Source organism: Puntigrus tetrazona, chromosome 18 (assembly GCF_018831695.1).
Source record: "Puntigrus tetrazona isolate hp1 chromosome 18, ASM1883169v1, whole genome shotgun sequence".
NCBI classification, from domain to species: Eukaryota; Metazoa; Chordata; class Actinopteri; order Cypriniformes; family Cyprinidae; genus Puntigrus; species Puntigrus tetrazona.
This window is the reverse complement of record NC_056716.1, coordinates 23,976,246-23,992,976: the sequence shown is the minus strand read 5'-3', so window position 1 is coordinate 23,992,976 and position 16,731 is coordinate 23,976,246. Positions and strand designations below refer to the sequence as shown.

At 39.3% G+C, this 16,731-nt stretch overlaps 1 protein-coding gene across 1 annotated transcript; it reads left to right on the top strand.

Moving 5' to 3' along the window:
* Positions 1-1,374: 1,374 nt before the first annotated feature.
* Positions 1,375-13,331, top strand: tshz3a (teashirt zinc finger homeobox 3a). The gene is made up of 2 exons (XM_043216762.1): positions 1,375-2,059; positions 9,603-13,331. Exons 1-2 carry the CDS (start codon positions 2,020-2,022, stop codon positions 12,596-12,598), a joined length of 3,036 nt encoding a protein of 1,011 aa, XP_043072697.1. The 5' UTR covers positions 1,375-2,019; the 3' UTR covers positions 12,599-13,331.
* Positions 13,332-16,731: the final 3,400 nt, after the last annotated feature.

The following is a 16,731-nucleotide window of genomic DNA, read 5'->3' as shown; positions in this document are numbered from 1 at the left end:
GTACAACATATCCGTCTGCTCCTGACCTCAATCAACAAACCCTCTCCATCCCATTCAGTGAGGGCCAATACAAGGATGTCACTGGCAGACCTTGCCTTGCATTTGATTTATGTTGCTCTAAAAGTAAAAATCAAAGATCCTCTCTAATGCAGCTCAGTGGCAGTGGGATGATATACGATGCAGCCGAGCAGTTAAATGAGAGCACTATGTCTCTGCCTGCGTTTTAATGGCACGGTCAGAACTCTGACCCCACATCTGAATGACTTTACAGTACTTAAAAAGACATCCTCAGACAGTGCTGATTTGTAAAGAAAGTCCTCAGGGCAAGCTTGTTTTGGCCATGCAGTTTTGATTACTCAAGAGACTGTTTGCAGGAAGTACAACAGAGACATGCACAACATACTTCTTATATTATAGTTTACAGTAGAATTTATCTTTAAGTGGCTTAGAATAGCAAAACATAGAGGAAAAAAAAAATTACATTTGCAATTCCTCGTAGCAAATATTGTTTTGTTGCTCATTGTTTGATTTCTGCAAACAAGTCTGTTACTGTTTAACACGTTATATTCAGATTTACACATGGTATAGTTATATTTAGTAGTGGTATTTAAAGTTATACACAAAATCTTAATCACAATTTTAGTAAACATTTTATAACCCTAAATGTTAGTCTTAAAATCTTAAAAGTCCTTAACGCTTGCCAATTCTATTTAATAAAGAATTTATTACAAGATCTTTTAGGAATTGACTAAGATGAAAATTGTTCATTTACAACTGATAGTTTAATCAGGAAAGATTAATTAACCCTTTAACCACTCTTCCACTCTCAAGCGTTAAGAGAGTTATGAAATACAACTGAAAATGCTGCATCTCTAACAAAGCACAGATTGACTAGTTTTCAGTGCAGCTTTGAAGAATATTTATTTTTTTTAAATAAAAGATTTTGATATAATTTAGTTTCAGAAGGTTTCCTTTACATAGCAAAAGCATGAGGTTTTCTTCTGTTTTATGATTTTTAGCAAATCTGCTTAAATTTCAGATATCCAGTCATGGTAAAAGTGCATTTTTAAATCTGTAATAGCGATATACATTTTTAAAGAATATCTCATTTACACACCAATCTCTTACATATTTTTGATTACAGTGGTTTCAAATCGTGAGTAATTCTTTTTATTCGTAGCGTGGGCTATGATCGGAAAGGCAAGTCTTATTTTGATTAAAATGATTAAAGTCAATGCATAATAATAAAAAATGTATATATCGACCATTTGATATATGCTTAAAGGTTATTACTATTCCAAAAAACTCCATTGTTTTTCCTGGGTGTGTCCATTAAAGGGTTAAATTACATCCTTCCTTCCTGTCAGTGTAAGCGGTCTTGTTAATGCGCTCTTAAGTGACATATTGGCAGTGTCTCAAAACCTTATGAGCAGCCTACCTAGACTGGATTTTGGGCATAATGTGCGCGTGGGAGTGACCGATAGGAGCGCATCACGCGTTTTCGTCTGCTATTGTTGAATTTTTATTTTGTCAATCCGCACTTTGATCGCCGCGTCGCGTCTCTCTCGCGTCTCGCCGTCTTGCGCCATCGGCGTTAAACGGCGTGCAACTTCTGTTAACTTCTCTAATTTCGACTCGGAAACCCTCGGGTTCGGTGCCGTTCCGTTGCGTTACATCTAGCCGTTTCGAACACCGCCAGACGTGTGAACGCCCCCTTACTTTCTGCGCTCTGAAGAATCAGTTGCCGCGGACTTTTTGAGTGACGCGAGGAACTCGTAGCGAGCGGCTAGGCGTTACTGTCCTGCCGCGCAGTTTTCCTCATCACTCCGGCAGACGGGCTTTAAACAAAGACTGCCGCTGAACACGGAGCACCTGGCGTTCTCCTATGCCTAATGCGAAGTGTCGTAGCTTTTGTGACTGCGTCGTGCTGTTGTTAAATGGTGACACGTCTGGTTGGCGGCATATATTGTTGAATATCGTTTCAGGTTGCGTTTATAGACACACAGTCTGCGCGCAAGTATGCCGAGGAGAAAACAGCAGGCGCCCAAACGAGCGGCAGGTAAGTTTATTTAAACTGATTTCATTAGGCTACTGTTGTACATCTGTCTTCTTGAGTTTTGTTGTGTTGAAACCGTTAGGTATATTTGGTTCATACTGCCTTGCATTTATAAACTACCACAAGGAGCATTATCTGTGTATAATCGCGTTTAATTGTATGGGTTTTTATTTTAACTCGTTTTCCCTGTACTAATTTAAGTCATGCATTCTGTCATGCTACTGGATACTTTTTTTTTGTCAGTGTAAATCAATTCGTACAAAGATACTTGAATAGCTTTTGAATAATGACCATGTTTTTAATATTTAATTAAAAGTCATTTTGATGGAATTTATGCGGCCTCAAGACGAGGCGAAATTGAAAGTGGTGTAACGGTGGATATTGCAAAACAAAAAAAAAGATCAAATAAACAAAATGAATAAAGAAAACTAAAACAAAAAAGTAAAAGAAAGAAAAAAATACATTTAAAGGCAGAAATTTGAAATTTGGCATAAAACGTTTTTGACAATTCTTTCTTCCTTTCTAATTTAAATGGTTTTGTTTTATAGTCCTAATAGTTGAAAAACTTTGCATAGCAGTCAGGAAGCCATTTTGTTGTCATGTGACAAAACTATAAACTAGAAAGGACCTATTTAGACCCTTGTCTGTATATCAAGGTCATTAAGTTGTTTAGGATATTTTTTTATGAAAAGGCTTGTTGGTTGTACTACAGGACAAATAGACTAACCCTAATAAAACATTTGTACTAACTGAGAATGCATGATAATAAAGTAAAATATAAAATCTATTAAATTTTTATAATATAATTATATATAAATATATATATACATATATATATATATATATATATATATATATATATATATATATATATATATACACACATATATTAAATGTTCTTTTTATCAGCTTAGACCTCATGGCCTTCTGATTCACTGAAACGCATACATGGAGTATACATAACCACTGAAGCTGTCTTAATGTAAACCAAAACATTATCTGTCTGCTTAATAGATGCTATCCTATTATTTAAAAAGAGGAGGAGTTCTGGGGCATTTTTTTTATATTTATAGCTGAGCTCTTTGAAACAGAGATACAAAGCCATTATTATATAGCCTTCACTGTTTGTGTGTGTGTGTTTGAGGCAGAGATGATGTGGAGTTTAATGGAGGGGTATGGCTTGCTCTGTTAGACTGGCCTGTCAGAACAGCTTTGTCTCATGTTGGATTTAATTGTTATCCTTGTGACAGCCTCATCCATCAAAGGCTTTAATGGTCAATCAGAGCAAGGCCATGTGAGTGCTCTCCTTCTTTTTCCCATAAGCTTGCCTGGGCTTTTATTTCATCAGTATGCTCCTCCAAACTTCACTCATAGGCGCTGTGCAGAGTGGTGATCGTGTGGTTTACAAGTGTGAGTTTATGGTTTACAGGTACGCATTTAGTCGCATACTGTGCCACTGGAAAAGGACTGTTACATTTAACTTATTGATTCTTATGCGTTGTTTTCTCTGTAGGCGATGCAACGCTTAAAATCAATCTCGTAGATGAAATCTTAACCAAAGTTTATAGAGAAATCTACTCTTTGCCAATCACTCTCTCTCACAGCTCTGTAAAAAGAAACATTTTGCTTTGCTTAATTTGAGCACACCTAATTAGCTGTAAACTTGATGGATTCCTGACAGGTGCAGTGATTGGAGTTGACAAGCTATGCGTCTGTCACCAAGTCATATTAGGTTTGTGCTCCCTTGATGTAATCAAATTGATATTAGCCACTCCTGCTGGCCTTTCCTATTGCCATAACCCAATTTAGCACCTTTACGTGACAAATGAGCTTTTTGGTGCCAGTCTGGAATCTAGATGATTCTGAACCGTTATGAGAAGACAAACATGTGGAAACACCTACAGTCCTTCTGAAATGAATGTTTTCATCTGTCTTTGAGCCATATTTGGAACGACAGATTAGACATCAAATCTATTTTGAGAGTTGTACTTTGCTTCAACTCTGTTAGTTAGATCTTTCTCCGTCTGTGTGTGGGTTGATAATGTGAGTTAATCGGACACGCCTCCGCAAATCCCACAGGCCGCCCTGGCCAAAAAGCTTCTTGGTTCTCAGGCTCTTTTGGGCGCGACTCCAGGCCCTGCCTTCTCCCTCTTTCTAAGGGAAAAATCAGTCGCTGTCAGATCTAAGGTGCGAGGCAGGTCATCCGGACAAGCGGCCATCAGTCATGCGTGGATGTGACGCAGGAGCTGGGCTTGATGGTGGCGGTGATGAAAGGGCAGGAAACCATAGAGGCCCACCATTCCCTAATCCCAACCAGTGTCAACATACCTCTCCAGCCAGGCATGCCTGTAATCACTGCCAACAGCTTCAAAACTGCTAGAACCCAATTGATTTACGCAGCGGCTGAGACAAAAGATTAAAGTAATCTTACACATTCCTGGGTACACATTTCACATATGCACACAGACGGTGTGTTCATAAGTTTAATGTGTTCATAACTGGTATTAATGCATTTGTTGAGAAGGACAGTTCGCATTTTTCAGTTTAAATGATCATCGCCATGCCACACTTTGGAAGTCATAGTTAACTATTAGGTGAAGATATCTTTTGCTCATCAACGTTTTAATAGCATCCATGCTTTGTCTTTAAAATGTAATTTATGTGACACAATTTCCAGACGCTTATAGACCTTGACACAAAGTTGTGAAAATCTGACATCATACTTTTTAAACCACAGGCTGGTTTCACAGATATTTATTTTTCAATAAATATTGTGATAAATTGCGATTGTGGACTGTTGTATCGCTCATTATTTCACTGAATGCCCCCCACAAAAACATCACATTGACCTGCTGTCCGAACTCTCATTTGAACTAGCACTCTATTGTGGTTGTAAACTTATATGAATGTTACTTTGCTGTGTTGACAATGAAGACATCAATCTTCTGTTAAGAAGACAAGAATCCATCTCTTTTCTCATGGGAGGTGGCTTTTAGCTTGCGGTCCATTTTAGAAAAATGAGTCAGTCTGGTCCTTAGGGGTCCAGAAACCAAACCCTGGTGGAGAAGATCAGCACAATGCCAAACCGTCAATTACCCTTTCAACAGAGCCGTTAATCACGCTGCCACCCTTTACTTCTGGCATCCTGACACATGTCATCTATCACGCAGGCTTTCTGAGACGCCAAGGGAGGGAAGAAAGAAGAAATATTGTCGAGAATTAGACCAAAAAGGCTGGGGAGAAAGTTGGGTAGTCAGAGATACAGGTCAAATGTTTAAAAGCAAAACGGAGGCGGTGCTGTATAGGGTTTGTCGTTGGACTAAAAGAAAGTGACACAGGCGAGAAAATTTAATAAATTGTCGCACTGCTGAGTTAAGCTGTTAAGTCATTAAGTCATTGAAAGCCCTGTTTGGGTAGAGACCTCAGCCGATGACAGACTGATATATTACATGTTAAGCAAGTGTAACAACAAATGAGTTCTAATTTAGCGTAATGCGTGATAACGTCTACTTTAATGAAAAGTGGGTAAGTCTTGCATTACGCATTTAGAAATGTTCTCCTACCAAACCACATTTTAAATCAGTCAATCAGTCCATCAATCATTGACTTTGTCTGTCAAGAATGCACATCTATGCGTGCATCCGCCTCCATGTGTGGGTATTCGCTTTTCTGGACATTTGTACGTGTTCACGTCTGCGCATTCCCGTCCGAGCTTAAAATGACATGCATCACTCAAGCTCAGCTGGCCTGTAAATGAACTCTAGCGTTCTCTCCCACAGCTCTAGCCCTGCTCCATGATGGATGTTCCTTTAAAGAAAGAGATTAATGAGAGGTAGGCGGCTTAGAGGACCATTTATCACAGTGAATATTATTTGGACGGCTGTGTAAGCCTGTAACCTGAGAGTTAGAGAGGCATAGACAGAGCACAGGGTCTTAGATGTCCTCTCTATGATGGATAGCTTTGCTTTCTCTCTGTGTTTGTTATGAGACACCAGCTGTCCACCGGGTGGTCATTGCCGGATAAGATTGGGAGTTCAGTACTGCATTCCCAACAAACCCTTTCAATATTCTCAGTGAACTCAATTCCTAGTTATCGGAAGCTTATTAAAGGAGGGTAACTCGGGGACAAAGCCTTGCTTGAAAGGTTGGGGGTGGGTGGGTGACAGTCTGGGGGAATTTTTTGATGTTGGTTTTTGCCCCCAACCTCCCCCACCTTGTCCCTGCAGAGTAGAATTATGAGTGCCATCCATCTCACTGAGTTCTTTGATGCTGGGCCATCATCTCAGCAGCTGCTGGCTTAGATACACATAGAATTGTTGCCAATCACTCTTGGCAGCTGAGGCACATCAGACACACTGTTGTCAAGGGGGAAAAGGAATCAAAGGCACACAGAGTGATAATTAGAGAGATATCTCCCCTGAAAGGACGTTTGTGGTCTGTGGAATTCCAGTCAGCAGAGACTGTTTGCCTTCCCGCATTTACTGTAAATGGTCAGTTTTAAATTTCTCCAACAGAGAAAGAGAAACACTACAGAAAGGGCAAGACCCAGGACAACATTATGCGCCCACAGTTCTTTTTCTGTCTTGATTTGACTGCCCACTTTGATTGACAAAAAATTCACACATTTATTTGGTTCATTTGCAGCAAAGAACTCACTATTTTTGGCAAGGGGGCATCTCAACATGTTGCCTGAACGCTGCTTTATTTTGATCAAAGTGTCATGTGTTGCACATTAGCATGGCCTCAAGCAAGAACAATTCTCACAGTTAGCCTCAATCTGTATCTCACTATGAGGTTGCGAGTGAGTCATGTGAGCTCTGAGGATGAAAAGCTACAGTATTTACGGACTGAAAGCTTTGTTCAAATTTGAGCAATCATTTGGTGTTATTGCAATGTTGCCTAACAAGAACTGCGTATGGCATTGAATGCAATGATGTCAAAATAAACAAACTCTAATGTGAAAATTCGATGATCTATAGAGTTTAGAGAATCGCATTAGATGGTATTAATGGAATATGTCTACTTTTAACAGTAATCATGTCTTGTCTTAGAGTAAACCATTATGCAGTCACATTAGCCAAAGGTTATTGCGTATAGAACTTGATGTTCCAATTTAAATGTTATTAGCTATGTTTCCATTCACCTATTTTTATGCGCATTTTGGAATATTGCTTAATAAACACTGGATGGAAACACCAAGATGTGCATAAATTAAAAAATTTGAATGAAAAAAATTTTATCTGATTTTTCATAAACTACAATGGAAAACACATTTATTGAATAGATTCTTTAATGCACATTGAAAGAGTCATGTAACTTTGCTTTATGAGATGAGATAAGTTGAACGATCTTGTTCACGTAGTAACTATATGTTGTTATGGTTAGTGATCAGTCAGTGATTTATGGCTCTGTGTGTTCCATTTGAAAACAGATGAAGATTTTTATTAGTATTTAATGCCATAGTTTACCAGGAAGTGACCTTTTTGTTCTTGTAGAATCTTTGGATGTAAACATAGCTAATGGTGCTGGTTTTTGTCTGTAAAGTAGAGGGGAAATAATGACTGATCATATGAAGACAAATGTAATAGTTACATAAATCAAACAAGGCGAGTGCCACTAAAGTCTCTGGGTTTTTTGATCTGCTAAAACTCATTGCACACATTACGTTTTATTAGCTTAATAAATCACCAGGCTGTCAATCAAGCCTTTTGAAAATAATTGGTTATGGTAGGTGCCTCCTGAGATGGATTATAAATCATTGAAGGTTAAAGATTGTGTTCAAATTTAGCGGGCTTGGGCCTTGATACACACACACATACACATTTGTGAAAGTGTATAGTTTCTCCTTAGAGTACATTCTAAAGAGTATCTTCTGAACTTTTGTAGCCTCTTAAGTTTTGTATGATGGCGGGCCTGTGTTATGTACAGAAAGTCAGTGAAATAAAACCTCACGGTTATGATATCTGTTTTATATTTTACTTGGTTTAAAATCCCTACAAAAAAAGTTACACTCTTGTAGTCTTTGGCATTTGTGCAAGAAAAAAGCAATTTGCCATTGTGGACCCTCAGTGTGTCACCGTAATTGTCTCAGGGATATGAGAGGGCAGGAAAATGATCATGTCATTGTAGTTACACCTGGTTCACCCTCTTTTCGAGCTGCTTTGGAGTTCATGCCAAATCAGGCCGTTCAAATGACATCTTTTGATCAAGGCTGTCGGGCACGATCAGAGGAGATTGGCAAGTAATGGATACCTAGTGACAATCCAAATCTACAGAGGGGATAAGACTGGCCTGCACCTGCCAGTTATCCTTTAGAGCCCCCATCCTGCAGGCCGCTTGGCTGACAGCCAGTGAGAGGCTAAATGAGAGAAGCGCAGGCTTGTGAGATTGTGTATTATCATTTGAAATGAGAGCTATTTGTGCTTTAACACTCTTGTCAGGACTGTGGTAGATCTTGTAAGAGAGAGAAAGGAAGGGAGTGCCACGGTGCACTTGAATCACATGTGTGGCGGCACACCATGCTAGCTTGTAATTCAAGGCCTGCTGTATTTCCAAACATCTCGCATGTCAAGCGTTTTCCTTTTGACATGAGCAACATAATCACAAATGCTCACACAAACAAGATTGAATAGAGTGGAACAGTGATGGGGGGGTTGGTATGGCTTTCAAGGGGGCATTTGTTCCACTTACGGAGTCAGAGTGACAGTGTCAAACTAGCAGGGGACAGGCTGTCAGGAGACGGGATCGTCAGTCCCAGAGGACGGTGGTGGATGGGCTCTTTTGAGGGTGTGAGGGCAGCTGGCAGAGAGAAGGGCGACCGTGTCCCCTTGGATCTGTCATCTGGAGGTGCTCGAGCAGACACCTTTCTCACAACACGTCACCTGTCCAAGGTGAACAGTCGTCAGGTGGGATTCAAAGTGACAGGTGGCTTATGTGCCGCCATCTTATGTCTTTCCCCTTAACCTCTCAATCTATCTGTCCACCTTTTCCCTCTATCTATTTGTCTCTTCATATGTGCACAGGTGTGTTGAAATGTGGACATGTGGAGAGGTGGGCCGAATGGCAGCAGGTGCAACCTCTTGTAAATAGTCTGATTATGTGCTTAACAGCAAACAATTGTATAAAACATTTGATGTTCGCTTTACTAGACTATACCAGACTAGTTTAAAATCTCAATTCAAGAATAAATATAGGTAATTTTTTTGGTCTTCTGTCATTTGTTTGTGCATGCTCCAGTGCCTTTCAGAATTGAAGGAATGCCTTTTTAATTCAATTCTTGAATTTGATTTGCATTTGAACTGTGGCAGACAACAGGATACAGAATTACAATTCAAATTTAACTTTGACTTTTGTTGGCCAGGAGTACTTCATTTCCCCAGGATGAATAGCCTGTACTGCGGTTTAACATCTTGTGGGATGTGGCCCATTAATTTTAATGTCTAAAAGAATATAATTGGGTTAAATTATTGTTTTGTATGTTTACTTAATTCAGTTCAGATTACGTGGCATTCATTAAATTTTTTTTTTTCTCTTTTTCTTCCACTAGCTTATGATTCAGAGAATGTTAAGGAGAACGCCATACAGACCGAAGGCACTGGAAGTGATTGCTCAGTGACCAAGAAGAAACAACAGGGTGAAAGTGAAGAAGACTTCAATAACCCAGCGGATGAACAAGATTCCCCTACTGCTGAGCTCTCAGGTCATGATGTTGACAGTGAATCTCACATAAGTGAATCTAGTGACCCCACGTCAGATGCAGACAGCACCCTGATCAAAAATAAGGAGGAGACCACAACAGACTTTATAAAAGACTGTTCTGAGAGTTCAGTATGTATTGCAGACAGTCTAGAACAGATGAAGGCTATTTACAAAAGCTTCCTTAATAATCCCTACTGGTCATTTTTAAGCTTGAATTCCTCACAACCTCAAGCAGACGAACAGCCTGGCAGTAGCAGTGGTAGCAGTAGTAGCAACAGCAGTCCTGGACGCAACAGCTATGACTGGCATCAGTCTGCTATTGCAAAGACACTCCAACAGGTCTCTCAGAAACAATCTGCTGCACTTGAACCAAGTATTTTCTCCACTGTCCAGCTCTACCGCCAAAGTACTAAACTCTACGGATCCATCTTTACTGGTGCTAGCAAGTTCCACTGCAAAAGCTGCAGTGCATCATATGACACGCTTCTTGATCTCACAGTTCACATGAATGAAACAGACCACTACCGTGATGATAACCTTGAAAGCGCTAGTAAGGGTGCCAAGTCATGGTCGAAGCCCCGTAAGCGCTCTCTTTTGGAGATGGAGGGAAAGGAAGATGCCCAGAAAGTCTTACGCTGCATGTACTGTGGACACTCTTTTGAATCCCTGCAAGACCTCAGCGTACACATGATAAAGACTAAGCACTACCAGAAAGTTCCTCTGAGAGAGCCAAGAACAGCAATTGCTGCTAAAGTTGTGTCTTCATTCAGGAAGAGGGTTCCAGTGGAGCTGGATGTTGCAAAATCTTTGCACACCACAGAACAGACAAGAAATCTCAACGGAGGGCAAGCCAGTGATATTTTTCAGATTTATTCTGAACAAATCAACAAAGATGACTTGACAGATCAGAAGACAAGCCGTGGGGGGCAGTTCAAGTCTCAGAACCTCAAATGTATGGAGTGTGGGGTTTCACATGACTCTTTGCAGCAGTTAAGTGCTCATATGATGGTGACCGGCCACTTTGTCAAAGTCACCCAAACATTGCAAAAGACAGACAAGTCTCCTCTTCCCAAAAGTAAGTGTGAAAAGTCTCAGTCAGGTACACCATGTTCTTCCCCTCTCTTAGCCACAGGAATATTGGAGTCACCGTCCCTCCCATCTGTAGCAACTGGGGACAAAAACAGTGATTGCAAAGAGTCTGCAAATATAAATGATGCTAAGCAGAAATTCTGCATGTCATCTAAGTCTGATTACCTAACTGAAGATGATCTAAAAGAGAGTCCTAAAATGGATTTTGATATTCTAAAATCACTGGAGAATACAGTTACATCAGCTATTAACAAAGCACAGAGGGGTGCCCCGAGTTGGGGCGGATACCAGAGCATTCATGCAGCTTATCAATTACGAAACCAACCGAAACCTGGTCTAAACAACTCAGGCTATATTTCTTCTTTAAAACAATCAACCAGTAGTCAAGAAGGCCATTTCATAGACAAAAGTCATTTGATCCCTCCAAGCAATTCACCAAGAGCTTCCTCCACTGCAGTTAATGTCCAGGAAGTGGACAAACTGGAAAAGAAAGTAACAGAAAAGATTTCTGAACTTGATAAACAATTTAATGACTTGAATGGGCAAGGATCCCCGCATCGGCAACTGCTAAGTTCTAAAGGGAAACTGTTAACGTCAAAATCTCCAAGTCATGAAAGTGCATTTACACCTATAAGCAGTGTCTCTGAGGGTAACACAAATGAAAGGGAAATTCAGAAGCACACACAAGATTACAGAACCTGCCCCACTTCAGATCTGTATGAGGATGCTGGTTTACTCTCTGCCCACCCTGAGCCAAAACAACCCTCTGTCAGTCCTCTAAGTGCCCTTCAGTCTGTTATGAACCTTCATCTGGGTAAAGCTGCCAAACCGGTAAGGCCTGTCCAGGACCCTATGAGCATGCTTCTCAGGATGAGCAACAGCATGGCTGAAAGGGCCGCTCTTGCCGGTCCATCTGGACACTCAGCGAAACTTAGCCAGTTGCATTCTGACTGCCATGAAATTTGCGGAGACCAGCCGATAGACTTGTCCAAAGGCAAAAGTGAACAGTGTCTCAGAACTGCTGCTCTCCCAGGCAAAGCTTTGAGTTCCTCTGTGTCTGGTGTATCTGCAAGTGAATCAACTGGTTCCAAAATCCTAACGCCAGCGAGTCCTTTGCGTGAAAATGCCCTCTCTGACATATCAGACATGTTGCGCAATCTTTCAGACTCTAGAGTTTTGAAGTCCCCAACGCTTTTATGTAAACCAGAGCAGTCAGAAATCGAGGGTTCTCATACTTCAGATGAGGCTGAGGATACATCCATGGTGTATAAACGTAAAGGCAGGCAATCGCACTGGAAACCCCAGCACTTGCTGATTTTGCAGGCTCAGTTTGCATCCTGCCTCAGGCAGACAGCTGATGGAAAGTATGTGATATCAGACTTGAGTTCCCAGGAAAGGATGGTCATATCACATATAACAGGTCTATCTATGACAACCATCAGCCACTGGCTGGCCAATGTGAAATATCAGCTCAGACGAACAGGCAGAACAAAGTTCATAAAGAATGTTGACTCAGGACACCCAGTTTTCTACTGTTGTGAATGTGCAACACAGTTCCAAGTTCGTTCTACATACATCTGTCACCTTGAGTCACACCTTGGGTTTAAAATGAAAGACTTGGCAAAACTTACTTCTAAGGATCTGAACCGGAGGATTACAAAGCATTCTAAGAGCCCTCCCATAAAGCCTGTGATTCCTGCTGTACTGCCAGCTAGAGGATGTCGGGAGCAATTGCCACCAGTGTCAGCTCTGTAATATACAAAAAACAATACTTAACACAGTATGCCAGGATTTCTATTGTACTCTAATTTGAGAACAGACAATAGGATACTAATATAAAAACTATATACACAGTTATTGTTGCATTAACAGTTGGCCTTGTGGGCTGAGCTTTTGTGATCATAAGTATTGTAATGGCAATTTAACTTTAAACACCTTTTTTAAAGTTAAGGTGGCTACCACCAGTTTTACCAAGTAGATACACAGTATAAGTCAATTATATATGAAAAGGTCTTAAAAGTTATGAACTTTCTTGAATGCTCATGATGGGGGAAGTTTCTGTTCTGATGAGAAAAGAATGTACATTTGTACATAGATGTTATGCAAATTTTACAAAATATGGCTCGCTTTTCTTCTGTTTTTGTGCCAATACTTAGTTTGTTTGTGCATAATAAAGCAAATTTATTTATAAACATATATAAAAAAAACTGTATATAATACTTAAGTCTTTAACATTTTTGTTAATATAAATTGCCTTGACGTCTTTTTTACAGATGTTTGTTTTCTCCAAATATTTGTATCACCTGTTAATTTTTATTCTTGGCAGATTTGTTAATCAGACTATTTAACCATTTTTGACTGTGTTTATTTACATCTTTTTAGTTGAATGTTCATACATTGAATGAGGCATGCCATCTATATATGTAAATGTAAAAAAAAAAAAAACGTAATCCTTTTTTTTATAAAGAAAATGCAATTAGAAAACAAACAAAAGCCTATTTGTCTTTTTTTCAGATACTAAACTGCATAATTTTACCATTATATCAGTATTCTAATAAGACATTCAAAGGTCACCGTTTTTATCAAGCATCCAAAAGAGTCCAAAAAACACACTTTTCCCAATGAGAACATCCTTGTCTGACCAGTTGGATCAAGGCTTTTTAAATGTAACATAAGTATTTTTTAAATAATAATAATCTTAAATAAATCAAAGTGAGCATTTTGCTGCAATTACATCCTCTTTGAAAAGAAAAGTACTAACTTATTAAACCAACATTTAATAATAGTCAAATGCATACTCTCTTTGTCATCTTAGCTTGTTTCCCATCAAGTATTGGCAGAACTAAATTGACGTTGTTGTTGTTTTTTTTTTTTTTTTTTTGTTCCTTTGGTATGGTGAATTCAGTGGGGGTAGTCACGCCTCAGTGGTAATAAAATAAGAGAGAGAAAGAGAAGAGAAGTGCTCCCTGTCAGAGTCACATCAGCCTATGTCATTGCTCTAATGAATATCATCTAAATTGCTTTGTATATCTGAACAGTTTGGATGTCAATCTAATTTGAGTGCATGCACTGATGGGAAGGGGCCCAGACTAATGAGAAGAGAGCTACGTTTGACAGTGCAATAAGCTTCAACCTGATCAGACAAGTTTGAACAGGAATTCTGACACATGTGCCAATCCAAAAAAAGTTGACGTGAAAACAGTAGCTTGAATTTGATGTGAAACGCCGTACAGACTGTACAGGCGTCATCCTTATTTTTTTGTCTGACATCTTGTCTGAAGTTAGCTGTTCTAAAAACTATAGCATGTAGGCCAGTACCTGCAAAACAAATGATATATCAAACATAAATTTCTTAAACATCTCAACATCTAATATGTAAAGCAAAGCTCTGTTCTGGTGTAATTTGTAGTTTTTCCTGAGAACATATTCATGCTTAACCTGAAAATAAATTGATCACTGAGCTAGCACAATCTTCATCTCATCATGGCCTCTCGGAAATCATGTTCACCCGCTACTTGAGCGTCAGTTCATATTGTGACCAGACCTGAGTTGACGTGACAGTTTATGACAGCTCCGGAGCACTCATGGGACAGAATCGAGGCAGCTGCCCACAGAGTCCACACATACTGAATTATTCTCAGCAACAAGGGTATAGGTTAAGGTCGTTCTCTTTTTCTTAAAGAATGAGAAAATTTTCAAACTGCTAAAATACAGTCAGTTTAAATCAAGTTGGACAGTGTTTATGCTTAAATGTTTTAAATATTACTTAAAAGAAATATTGATTTAGTCACAGAAGGTTGTGAGTTAAAAAAGTAGGCAGTATGAAGAATTACGGTGCCTTACATCCACTCTTATCGGCCCAATAAACTAACTCAAGAAAGTTGTTGCAAGTCCAAAATATTTAACAGCTGGACAGGGAATATTTTGAGCAGCTGAATTGCTATTCACTAGCATTTCCCCAGACAGCTGTCAAGAGCATTTTGGCATGATATTTGACAGATTTGCAAAAGACACTCGTTTCAGGGCATTACACCATACATTGTTAATTTAATGCATGATGACACGACCAATTATAGTGAGCTACATGCTCAAATAGCATGTCAAAAGCTGTGTATCAATCCGTTTGATCCTGTTTTCCAACACCTTAAGTGATACCTTAAGCAACATTTCTGACTAGGAGAGAAGTGCTGACCAAGTAAAACGCTTGAGAGGAACACATGGCTGATCTAGCTACATTTGCAGGAAAAGGAAGGTCTAAAACAAGATCTGTTGGGGTATAAATAAGAGCATATATTTCATTTTTATACACTAGAGTGTACCAAACAACCCCCAAGAGAACTGAGCTGGATATCTCACCGAGAACTAGTTTTAGTTTTGTCCAGTTTCTTTTTTTATTCCCTACCTCTCTTGACAGAATTTAGAAACACAAATCTTTCTGTTTAAGATGTGACTCTTAGGTGTGCCACCCTACAGAACCTAACTGAAATATGCGAAAATTAATTATTATAATTAATAATTATAACGAATGAAAAACATTGTGCATTGTAAAATTCCGTATGTCCTGCACCCAGTATTTCTGGTCAAATTTACTTTGCCAGATCATGTAAAGATGTGTATAAAATGGGGACAAAAAGGTATGAGACCATAATAAAAATGTGTATTTGAAATACATAAATACAGTTTTTGAAAACTTCAGTATAATTAAAATAACAACAAATATATATTGTTAGAATTTAATAACATAATTTGCAATAAAAATAAAAATAAATAAAAATAAGCATTTTCACTAGTAGACTTTTTTAATCTCATAATATTCGTATTTCAGCATATCAGATTTATGTATGGATTTGGATATAAAAATACATCGTTTAAATGTGAAAATAAAATAGAAGTATATTCACTATAGTCTCCAACAGATTTTTTTGTTCTATCTTGTTTCACTTGAAATGACCTCATTTTGAGCATAAATCTCAGGCATGTCAAGATTATAGAAAGAATCCGAACATTGTAGCATGCTAGCTCTCTACCACTGCCAGTGTTGTCTGACATGGTGGCATGACTTCTGACATTGTGTATTCAGAATGATCTGACAAGGCATCCACTCATGTTCTGTCAGGGCTCATTCGAAATGTGGTAATGGTCTCGTCTCTGTCCATCGTCCCTCTCCGCGCGCCTCAGCCGTATGCATAGGTGGCGTTCGGATGCGACGTCCCAGAAATGCATGAGCTGCGCGCTTCACGCGACCTCCTGGGCCGCGCTAGCTGTCCGGAGATGGCAGGGGACACGATTCAGTGTGACACTCCTGGTTGGAGCTGCCAAACTGCCACTTCCTGTCCTCTTTATTCACACATTGAGGGAGTTGAAATACAGTGTTTTGAAAATCACTGATCAGACATCTGTCTGCTTGTCTGGCCTTTCTGTTTGACTGTCATGATCATGTTCGGCCACCTCTCATTCAACGTCAGTGGCAGCTCTGATCTGCATTACAGAGCGGCAGATACCTGCCATGTTCTGTTGTATTTAATGGCCAACTCAGCCATTTTCTATCCTAATTAAAAAGTTTAACGGATAAAAAAAATGTCTTTCTGAACCAAAATTAACCAACTAGAAGGGATACAGCTTCGACAGGACGTGAATAATTACATTTTCTACCTATTAGATTTTGTCCTATTAATGTCTACACCTACCTCAAAAGGTAATTTTACAAGCCCAAGTTAATTACAAGTAATTATTGTTGTACAGTGTGATAAAAATTACACTGCATTGATGTGTGCATGCCCAAGAGCGCCATACTTATATCCCTTCTAACCGAACGAACCTAGCCCTGAATCAAGTTAGACGCCATATTGAATTTAAAGAGGCTGTGAGAGATTTAGGGCCGATCACAG

Coding starts and splice junctions, on each gene's coding strand:
- tshz3a (XM_043216762.1), top strand. CDS start 2,020: ATGCCGAGGAGAAAACAGCAGGCGCCCAAACGAGCGGCAG. Junction 2,060..9,602: donor GGCGCCCAAACGAGCGGCAG/GTAAGTTTATTT, acceptor TTCTTCCACTAG/CTTATGATTCAGAGAATGTT.